The following is a 12103-nucleotide window of genomic DNA, read 5'->3' on the forward strand; positions in this document are numbered from 1 at the left end:
ACAGTGTGTGAAGTGATGCTCACAGTATGGGCTGCTGTAGAGCAATAAAATGCACTGAGCACTGAAGGGACTCAAAGGCAGCTGGGTCTGGCTAGGTGAGGTACTAACTCCTCTCTAAGAGGGAGCTGGGCTTCTCAGAAGAAATACAGAATACATTTTTTTTCTCCACCACAAATGCATTTTAGGACCAATAGAGGTCAGGACATCACACATCAGAACCAATGGGCATCAGGTCCAAAATGATTGCAAAAAGTCACAATTGCCAGCAAACAAAGAAAGCATCCTCTTCAGTTTTGCAGTGAGCTCATACAAAGAGACCACACAATAGCTGTAGATAAGAAGCCAATATAAGAATAGAGCCATAGCTATATAGAAACATAGACACGGGGGAAGACATAGGCAGTGGCTGAGGGAAAGGAACCAGAATCCCAGGTCTCAGAAGACTGTAGCAGGAAGATTTTGAGCTCATACCAAGCCTGGGCTATAGGGTGAGAACTTGTTTCAAACACCCAAAGAGGAGATGGCTCAGCCAGTCAAATGCTTGATCTACAAACACAAGAACCTGGTTTGAGCCCCAGGATTCACTTGAAAAAAGCCAGGCATGGTAGCATGTACTTCTAATCCTAGAGCTGGGAGGAAGAAATGAGCAGACTCCAGGACCTCACTTGGTGAGCTTACTTAAATCACTTGGTGAGCTCCATGCCACTGTAAGACAATGTCTCATAAAAGCAAGGTGGACAGTGACTGAGGATGCCCAAGGTTGATTTCTGGCATCTACATATCTGTTCATATACATGAGCCCTCTCTATGCCCCCCACTCAAAAAATGTCTAAAAATCCAAGAGAAAATAGAAGGAAAATGAGAAAAGAGAAGAAATAAACATAGAAATAAATCCGGGCATTGATAATTTTTTCTCATAGGACATGGATGTACACGCAAGTTTTGATAGAAGCATCAAGTTCAAAGCCTCGCAGGAAGACAAATAGCAGCATATACTTTCCTATGTGTCACACTGGCTATGACAGAGACTGCAGGAGCTTCTAGTGAGTCAGACACCGAAGAGTGTCTTAGTACAAGGGCCAGTTGACCAGCTTTCTGTGAAATCCTAACTCCAGAACAACTGATGTCAGTCATGATCCACAGTGTGGAAATGTCCATAAAAACATCCAATGAGCCTCACCATATAATTATAGTTGATATTAAGTTATCATTTATGCTCTAGGTTATCATGTTATAGATCTAGGGGTAAAAATGGTATTATCTGCCTAAAGCTCCCTGGAGATGCTGTGAACCCACAATGGTAGCTTCTGCCTGAAAAAATAACTCACCACTGTTACCCACCAAAAAATGATATTAAATAATTTAACTCTAAATATAGTTCCCTGCTTGGAAATGGGAGATATTAAACGCCAAATATATGGATGTAATAAAAGGGCAATGTACGGGTAAATTAAGGCTAGGCATACATTCCCTCATGAGCTGTAGAATGGGATTGAGTAAATGTCAGGGAGTGGTAACTGCAGCAGCCTGAGGCATAACTTTCATAGAAAGCTGGGCTGATAATTCCCCTTAACTGTGGCAGCATGTGCATGAGTTCCCGATGGTTCTCCTTGCCTAGTCTGTTTCTCAGAGGCTAATGCAAAAAATGCTTGTATCTGCAGGGCCAAAATAAAGGGTGTGGTAACCAAACCTGAGGCCGTGTCCTCTACTACATACCAAATATCCCCCACCTGAAGGTCTATCTACTATATAGGGGTCTTTCCAGGAGTGGTGTGACCTCATCCCATGTCTTCTCATAGACATGATATCTCTCAACCATCAAATGCATCTATTCACAAGGTGATGATTCGTGATGAGGTAAAGGTTGGGGAAAGAGCTCACACACAAAAGAACATGAGGACCTGAGATTGATCCCTAGAACCTATGTAAAAGATCTGAGGATCTGAGGTTCATGCTAGGAGCTAGAGGCAAGTGTCTCCCTGGGACTAACTAGCCAGCCAACCTAGCCTACTGGGGTGAGCCGGGTTCCCATGAGAGATTGTGACTCAAAAAAAAAAAAAAAAAAAAAAAAAAAGGGTAGATGGAGATGGAAAGGTGGCTCAGAGAGCACTTGCTGTTCTTGCAGATGACCCAAATTTGATTTTTAGCACCCACCTGGTAGCTCACAACTGTTTGTAACTCCAGTCCCAGGTGCTCCTACACCCTATTCTGGCCTTTGAAGACACTGAATACACACATAGATACGTGGAGGAAACACTCATATGTAATTAAAAAGCCAATGGGCCTCTGAGGAATAATCCCTAAAGTTAACTGATCTCTACCCACACACATGTGTACTTACACCTTACATACATAAAAAGCACATGTATGTTGGTCTACACACAGATATGAACACATAGAAGCAGAGAGGTGATGTTTTATATGTCTATGGTGGCTAGTTTTATATAAGTTGAATCAGACTCTCAGTTGAGAAAATGCCTCCATCAGATTAGCCTGTAGATAAGTCTTTGAGGCATTTTCTTGGTTGATGATTGATTGGGGTGGCCCAGCCTGGGCTAGTGCCCCTGGGTGCTATAAGGAAGCAGGTTGAGCAAGCCATGAGGAGCAAGCCAATGAGCAGCACTATTGTATGGACTCTGCATCAGGTCCTGCCTCCAGGTTCCTGCCTTGGTTTCCCTGGTTAATGAACGGTGAACTATAACTAAACTTCTCCTTCCCAGGTTGCTTTTGGTCCTGGTGTTTTGTCACAGCACTATAAAAACAGACTAAGATAATGTCATTATTCAAGATTTCTCTCTCAAAATCTATGTTCAAGGTGTTTCCTGGTGTTGATAAACAGGATGGGGCCACCTCTCACCATTGACGACAGACACACCTCTTAACTTAGTTGCTCTCTGATGAAATGTTGCATTGTTGTGAACAAGGCCCCCATGTCTCCCACCTACATCTGCAACAGACATGCCCAGTGCCACCACTGTGAGGCTGTGTGACTTCTTCAAGCCACAGGCTTCTACAATAACATCCTCATGCATACATCTGCAGTGGACAGACCCTCTCACAGCTTTCCTGCAATGTATGAGCATTGCCCTCACCCTCACCCTTGGAAAATTCTTTTATTATTTCTATGTCTTCTCTGCCAATATACGCAAGAATCATGCTATTCAGGAGCATGGGAAACAACTACGACTTGCTATGTCCCTAAAGCAGAATCTACTAAAAACACATTTGGCTGGGAAGGATCCTGGTGGACTCTGAGTTTAAATATGTAGAGATACCACCATCCATTCTCAACACAGGTTTTGTACATGACTAACTTGCTTCGGTGTTCAAGTTGGAGAATTTAAATTCAGAGTAAAGAGAAAAAGTCTTGCCTAAAGGATCTGAGTATCAGGCCCACACTCCCCTTGCAGACATGTTCAGTGCATGGTCTTCAAGGTTGCTTCCGTGTGTGCACGCACATGTGATGTGTTCCAGTCTCAAGACAATACGAAGAAGAAAACAGAGAATTCCTCAGAAGAGCCACATAACAACGTGGAACAAAACTCTGTATCTCCTGGCTTGAATACTTCATATGTTCCTCACCCTCTCTTTCTCTTCCATCAAGTCCAATTTGTGCTGCTCCTATATTCCTGGGTGTGGGGGTCATCTACTAGAACACAGTCAATTTACAAAGATCCAAAACTTTCAAAGAAAACTGACTCTCTCCTCAGTTAGGGGTGGGTGGGTTCATGAACCCCTTCCCACTCCATGCTGAAATGTTGACTGGCTCAACTGTGTACAGACAGCCACAGCTACTATGAGTTCATGACTGCAGCTTTCGTCATGTCTAAAGGCCAGTTTAGTTTCTCTCTGGTCCTTCCCCAACTTCTGGTTCCTAAACCATCATCGTCCTCCTCTTCTATGAAGGTTCCTGAGCTTTGGAATGAAGAGTGTGGTCCCACTTGTGGGTGAGCATTCCACTGATACGTATTCTATGCACTTTGGCCAGTAGAGACTTTCTCCATAAATTACCTTCCTCTTCACAAATAAGCTTTTCTGACCAAGAGCATCACTAATCTGTAGGTAGAAGATCTCAATTTAGAGGGAAATGTGATACTATGTCCATTTAGCAGAATAAATGTAGTAGTTTCCCTCTGGGGCCTTGAGCTCTGCAAATGTCACCATCTTTAAATGTACTTTCAAAGATTGTTTTACTGGATTCACAGAGCTATGGGGCCATGTCTAATATCCAACTGTAGAATAGTCTACTAATGTGTGTCTTTTATAGTCGCTTCAACCAATATAGCATAATGTTTCCAAGACATGCCCAACTGTATCACATCTCTAGCCTCTCTTTTCTCTACTGAATAATAGTTCATCTTCTGGATGTACTAATTCTATTTATCTCATCTTTGGGTTTTAGATTACTGAGTGATTTTCAACTTTTTGATTAGCATAGTGTCTGGCTCTGCAAACATGCATATGTACACATTTCTTGTGGGTGCTTGTTTTCTGTTCTAGGCATCGGTTTAATAGAGGAGCTGTTGACCCTAATTATCTGCCACATCATATTACTGCCATTATTTTTCTTTCCTTTTTTTATACTAATGTGTGATTGGTTCCCAGCATTTTTTGCTTTCTTATTTTTATACATTTCTCATTCCAGTTCTTAAAGTTTCTATCTCCTGGAGCTCTTTATTCCACTACAATGGTTTTTCTTCCTGTAGAAGTGAATCCAGCAAGTGATGTTTTTATCTTTTAACACCCCGCGCCCCCCCCCCCAACCTCCAGAAGCTTCTTCTTCCTACAGGTTTGACTTGTCTTTGTGACATGTTGCTCACTTTGAATCGGAGAACACTGACAGGCTCTGAGCTGTTTCATGTTGGAAAATCTGATTTCTTAGGGTCTGTCCTTATTTCTTTCTGGACATCATAATTCCCCTGCATCTGTTTGCATGTATACATGTTCCTAATGTGTCTTATGTTCTTGGCTCTACTAAAATTCTGTTGATTTTCTTTTCAGTGTACAACTGAGATTGGCTGACTCTTGTCTTCTCCAGTCTGTACTTTCAGGAGCATTCTCTGAGTTTTGAGTTCAGTGCTGATGTGGGTTTCCATGGAAATGTGGCAAGTGATGGGGATGGTGAATGAGAGGAAGGCATGCTCTCCTCATCTAATCATCCACTGGAATTAACACCACATTTCCTCTTTGTAAATTATTGAGATGTTTGCTGGTCACCACGTCACTCATACTGCTTTTTGTTTGTGGGGCAGAACACTGATTCTGAACTGGCTAATTCCTGGCTTTTCTTGGCCACCTGGCATAGGCATGCCATTCTGTTCTGACCAGGAAAAAAGGATGGAGGTTGGCAGAAGTTTTCAGGAAGGTCACTTTTTTTAAAAAAAGGCTGTGCCAACTAAGATCCTTTCCTGCCACTTTTACTTGACCTGCCATACTGATGCAATGTTTGGCAGTCCTGCAGCTATCTTAATCTGTGAGGATAGAAGCCATGAGTTAACATGGAATGGGGGCATAGTAGAAGTCTGGGAACTGACAGTACCAGGAACTGCAGTGTCTGTCCTGGCTGGCCTTCTTCATTGCTTCTGATACATGATTAAGAAATAAATGTCTACCTTATTCAAGACATTTATTGCCAACTTGACACAAACCTAGAGTCAACTAGGGAGGAGGGACCCTTAAGTGAAAAACTGTAGTAATCATATCGGCTGGTGGGAATGCTTGGGAGAGATTATATTAATTGATGATTAATTTAGGTGCCACTGTGGGTGACACCATTCCCTAGGTATGTGAGTTCTGGGCTGTATAAGAAAGCTAGCTGCTGAACACAAGCCAGAGAATGAACCAGCAAGAATGCTCCTCCATGATTTGGTTTATGTTTCAGGTTCTTGATTGAGGTCCTGCCCTGGCTTTCCTCAGTGATGGACTGTGACCTGAGAAGTGTAAGCCTAATAAATCTTTTCTTCCCCCAAGTTGCTTTCATGGCATTTATCACAGAAAATGAGGACATTATTCTTAACAAATGCAGTTTGATATATGTCTGTCAGGCCCCACGTTAGTGTAGCTTCATGAATTTAAACACACCTATCTATAGCTAAAATACAAATTAAATATCAATTACCTCTTTTTTGCAGCTCATTCTATTACTTAAAATATATTTGTTTTAAAATGAAACACATTACCTACATGTAAGTGGAAAACCAGTATTGCATGAAATAATTAGAGGATCATTATGAGCAAGATTGATTTCTTGTCATGCATGCCTGCCTATCTATGAGATGTTGTCAAGAAACCAAGGCTTTAAAGACACATGGTCTTCTAAGACAAGATAGCTAGCCAAGCATGAGCCAGAGAGTGAGCCAATGAGTAGCATCTCTCTCTCTCTCTCTCTCTCTCTCTCTCTCTCTCTCTTTCTCTCTCTCTCTCTCTCTCAGAGGCAAACATCTCTCTGGGCTGCAGACATACTCAGAAATATGCAGGCTAGTATTGTTCAAGCTTATCCAAACCTAAGTCTGTGTGCCAAGAACATCATTTGTACATTTGCCATGGGAACCTCTAGAAAACCCCCATCCCTGAGAATTTTACACATCAGGCTTTGTACATATTTATCTAAGTTGGCGCCATGAACAGTGAGACTCTAAAAAGGCAGAATGGGATCTGGGGGCAGAGAGCAATTAACTATTCTGCTGTGGTTTCAGGATCCACGAAGGCAAATCAAAGCAGATCTGATCACCGAGATAACAGCATTAAGATGAGACTCTCAGCAAACAAACTTCTTCAAACAAGGAATATGAACCTGAAGCCGATAAGAGATCTTCACTAACTCCCGCTGAGTTCATCGCTGATACGAAAGTGGCTCCTTACCCATGAAATTGCACCTGTCACAGCAACTTCACTTCATTAAGGCAGCTTCCTGATCCGAGCAAGATTATCAGCAACACACAATCTATGACTCTCCAGCTAATGAAGACTGCCTCTCCTGAGTTTCTAACAGCTGAGCTCTGAGGTCTAAGATAACAGAGAAACGGCCAGAGACAAGGAAGGATTTATGAAGCAAAACAGCCCCTCAAGCCAAACCTACCAACATTATCAAAGCGTCAACTCAATGAAACATTTTCCAATTATCCTCAAGAAAAAAAGGCCCTTGCCTCGCTTCCACACCACCTGAAATAATGGACCAAGGTTTCCCTTGATTCTACTCTGTGAAGACAGAAATATAAAAATGAAAGGTTTTGAAGGGGGTTGGGGATAACTATTGAAGATGCTAATAAATGTGTGGTACCTGATAAAAATATCTATGTTCCTTATGTGCATTTTGCTAAGTAGGAAACAGACAGTGTTAGGGGAAAACTTCAGACCAAATGGTTCACTGTAGAAATTAATTTATATCCAGTGTTTCCCAGATCCACTTTCAGGAATCCCAGGTGTCAATCTTCTCAGGAGTTTTTCAGGGACAGCAACTGCTCAAATAAATATCCTTCCATGCTTTTTTCTCAAGTGGACTCCTTTGAACTTATAACAAGTGACCACTCCGTAAGTATGCATTTAGACTTGCATCCTACTGCATATGCCAACAGACACAGTCTCATTCTCAACTTTATTAGAATTTATCAAGCATCTTTCTGCATCCCAAGCACTGCTCAGAGGCTGGGTACATAGCCATGAGAAAGACATGATTCTGATACCAAAAGATCTTCTGGTCTAGGCTTCTTCATGAAGCTCAGTCTGCAGACATGTCACTGTGTGTGTGTGTATGTGTGTGTGTGTGTGTGTGTGTGTGTGTGTGTGTGTGTGTGTGTGTGGCCATCCCATAGAAGGTGCACATTATCAGGTTGCACATAAATATCCCTAGCATGTTATAGACACATGTTTAATGCACTGTGCCCTCACACTTATGTAAGGCACTTCATACATGGCCTCACACATGCTTACATTTCCATTATCTGTCCACATAAATACAGACCAAGCATTAAACAAAAAAAGTTCTCCAAATGGGGGGGGGAGGCATCACGACTCTATATCCAGTGGGAAACACCTTAGTCTATCCAGAGTCTTGTTTCTTAAAGGAGACAGTAGCAGAGGCATGGGACAAGAGCTGACTGCTCCACATATTAGAGTGCTTAGAGATGGCCTAGTGATGCAATGTACTGGAAGGCCCCTGTTGTCAAAGCCAGAGCTGGGAGATTTGTACAGTGAGGTGAGAGGCCACACTCAACATGCTCTGCTCTTTCTTTCTGTGCCCAAGATTATCCCAACCAAAAAAAAAAAATAACTTCAGATGGTTCAGATTCATTGTATCCATGGACAACATTACTGCTACTGTCGATGAGTCATGGTAGACAACAAACAATGGCATAAGGGAAAATGGAAGTACATTAGCTGGGACCCTTTCCCCCCCACTTGTTTCTTCTCTTGTGATCGAGAGTAAAAGCATTTATCTAGTAAAACATCTAGCTACCCATGCATCCATTATGCATCATCCATTCATGGTTCCACTCATTTATCCACTCGTCTATCTATCTATCTATCTATCTATCTATCTATCTATCTATCTATCTATCTATCATCCTTTCACTCAGTCACCCATCAATTTATCATCATCATCTACAGAGATAACTTACCAGCCAAGTCCATTCATCCATCATCCATCCTTATATCCATCCATCCACCCTTCATCCTCTCATCCATCCTCTATTCATCTAAATATGTATTTAGATGAATTTGCTTTTCTTGTCGTTGTGTCCAAATACCCCATAAGAAGCACCTTAAGGGAGGAACTCATAACTAAACAAGACCTGCATAATGACAATACCAACTGACAGCCAATGTCAAGGGGGGAAATCTTACAAGGGCCTCCCCTGAAATGAGGAGCTACAAGTTACTCGTGGTGGCTAAAAGAAAGAGAATAAGAATCATTCTATAATTCTAAATTATTTCAATTACCCTTCAAAGAAACTTGTAACTGTTGCCAATTAAATACATTCTAACTTCTACCAAAAAGAAAGAAAGGACACAGAGAAGAGGTGCTCTAGGTGACCCAGATTCCCCCAATTAACATCAGGTAAAGGAACACAAAGAGAGACGGAAGTCAAACTATCCCTGAACTGGTTTCAAGTGCTTTTGATAATAAACGGGGAGTGGGTGGGGGGATAAAACAAAGCAGTAGCAGTAATGGCCATAAAGCAAGATTCATCACCTCCATATCATGGGAAATAAATGTATTTTCCAAACACCAAGCTTTGAAATTTAAAACTGCACTCCAGGAACAATGTGTTACCTGGCTAGATTCATCCTTCGAATTTTTTGCTCAATTTTTCAGTAACATGAAGATCCAGAAAAAACCTAAAAATGATAACGAAATGTATGTGACCCAACTAGGAATTCTCCAAAGCCACAAATGAGGTTCCGGGAGAGAGGAATAAATCAAGAACTCCTAAGTCGCCAAGCCGTTCTTTGCCCAGCTGTGAATTGCCTGTTTCTAATTTGGTGGCTATCAGAGGCAAGATCCGGGTTTTAATTTCTCCCTAGGGTGATTCACGATTGCCTATAATTCCACAGCAGGTGGCTCACTGTTCCTTCAGAAAGTGCCTGTGCACAAATACAATCACATGCATCACACTGACATTAGCACTGGAAAGGTGGGCTGCATGCACCCTTCCTGTAAAAGAGTGAAAGCTCCATGTTTAACATGTGTGGAAATAAGTTGTAAGAGATACCCCACCATTCCAACAACTCTGATATGAATTAGAAAGAAGTGACAACTTCTATTACTATTAGATGCCCCTTCATGGAAAGGTCCTTGCACACATGACAAAGCTTCTATGGCCCTATGTAGCTCCACAATGAAGAGTACCCCCACTGCCCCCATCTGAAAGGCTCCACCTAATTTACCCAGAGACATTAATGACAGATTGCACACACTGCATACAAATCACAATGGTGTTGGCTAGCAAACTTCAGAGCAATAGGAAGCCACCAGGACAGCGAATCTGAGCATAGCACTGGCCAGGTGGGACTTACCTCTTCTCTGAGCCAGCAGATTTCTTCTGACAAATGATGACAGCTGGTGCATACTTCCCAGTGTATTCCGAGCTCTGCTTGACATCCCAGATGGAAGGGTTGCTAGCTCTCACCCCAATGATACTCACTCCTTTCTTAACCTTGGCCCTGTTGGAGACAGAAAGTGCATGTTTGAGGTAGCCCAGGGGAAGTCCACAGGTCCAGGTCAGCACTGGTACCAGGGACATGGTGAGCATTTGTACATGGTAGTCTTGCAGATAAGAGCTCATGGGGAATTAAATTTAAACACAAATTTGCAACAACCTTCCTATCCATCTGTCCTAGTCCCTCCATCCCATCCCTCTGTTATCCCCACTTTCACAGAAGGAGTCAGTAAAATGTGCTGGCCTTCAGCAAACATCTGTTACATATGGAAATGGAATGTTTCTATTAACTAAAAGACAAAACACAAAACAACAACAACAATAAAACCTACCTTCCCTTATAGGAAGAAAACTAAATGGGAAACGGAAGTAAGCCAAAAATACAGAGGTAACATTCATAAGGGAGCACCTTATGGTCAGTTCTGAGCAACAGACCATATGAACACCAAGCATGATACCTGATTTTCCCAACAGTGCCCAAGTTCTACACTGATGCATTGAGGCTCAGATAGGTGAAGAGATGTTCATGGTCCCTGCACATAGCGGTGCTAGGCTGGACAGAGCTAGCCAACTCTATGTTTCTGTTCCTTCCTGATGCTCTTATCATCTTTGTCACCATAACCACATCCTCCATGATCACCACCATCATCACAGATGCAACCCTCACCTTCATCATCACCACTACAACCTCCATCACTATCACAACCACCACAACCACCCATCAATATTACCACCACAATCCCCATCATCATCATCTTTTCTTCTTCCTCATCACAACTCCACCATCATGACAAACTTCCCTTCATCATCATCACCATCTACTTCATCGTTATGATCATCACTACAATCCTAATCTTCACCATCACCACCATGACCTGTATCTTCCTCATCATTACCACAGAGTCGATCTTGATCATCACCACAAGCCCATCATCATCATCATCACCACAATCTCTGTCTTCTTTATTGTCACCACCACAAAGCCTTCTTTAACATCATCGGCACTGCAACATCTTCATCATCAACACTAATCCTACCTTCATCATCATCATCGTCGTCACTATATCCATCTTTATCACTGTCACCACAACTGTCATCTCCTTCATCATCACCATCATCTTCATCATCATCACAATCTGCTGTCCTATGGATAACTTACCATGGCCTGGATGCTATTGTAAATTCATTATAGCTCTATAACATTTTATCCTTAAATACCCTGCAAGGTCAGTTGCCATGAGAGATCTTCTCTCTTTCGTGGCTCCAGAGTAGAGGAAAAGGCCTTGAGCTACAGGTAAGATAACACTCTGGGTTCTCCCTGTATCGCTGTGAACTCCTGCTATTAGAACTGATAAAACTGAATGTATTCATTTTCTCTGCTACTCACTTGGTGTTGGTTGGCTTGTGGCATGCTACCAAATATCTACTCATGATTTAGCCAAAGACACATTCACCAAGGCAGTTCACCTTCCATCTGAGACTCCATTTATCATCTCTCCATCCTTTTGCCCTTCCTCCACCCTGGAAGGGGGCCACATGGTCCCACGGGCTTTTCTGCAAAGTACAAATACCCCTGCCCTTGCACAGAAGTTGGATGACAGAGGCCCTTTTTGCATGCATGCCCTTGTTTCTTTCTAAGAAATTTCAAAAGAAAAAGCCTATATGCGATGGGAAAAGGCAAAAGGACAACACAGTAATTTTCACAGTTTGATTTACAAACTGCCTTGTAGATTTGAAGAAAGCATGTTTCCTACTGTGTCTTCCCTTTCCTATTCCTTGGGGAGAATATAAAGGGCTTAGAAGCTAAATACCAAGGGATGCTCGGGGGCTTCAATTCTCCTGGGGAGAACATGGAGGTAGTAGCATCAGTCTGTGCCGCATGATCAGAAGAGGAGCCCCCAGTTCCTGTCTGCACCTCTGAAATCTTCAAAAATGGGGCATAG

General features: G+C 42.3%; 1 protein-coding gene across 1 annotated transcript in view; it reads right to left on the reverse strand.

The window, feature by feature from the left end:
* Tmem132d (transmembrane protein 132D) overlaps positions 1-12103 on the reverse strand; it is a 434330-nt gene that overhangs the window by 300715 nt on the left and 121512 nt on the right. The window contains exon 3 of the mRNA XM_051204894.1: positions 10018-10164. Coding sequence (XP_051060851.1) covers positions 10018-10164 — 147 coding nt within the window. The remainder of the gene's footprint in view (positions 1-10017; positions 10165-12103) is intronic.

Source organism: Phodopus roborovskii, unplaced genomic scaffold (genome assembly GCF_943737965.1).
Source record: "Phodopus roborovskii unplaced genomic scaffold, PHOROB, whole genome shotgun sequence".
NCBI classification, from domain to species: domain Eukaryota; kingdom Metazoa; phylum Chordata; class Mammalia; order Rodentia; family Cricetidae; genus Phodopus; species Phodopus roborovskii.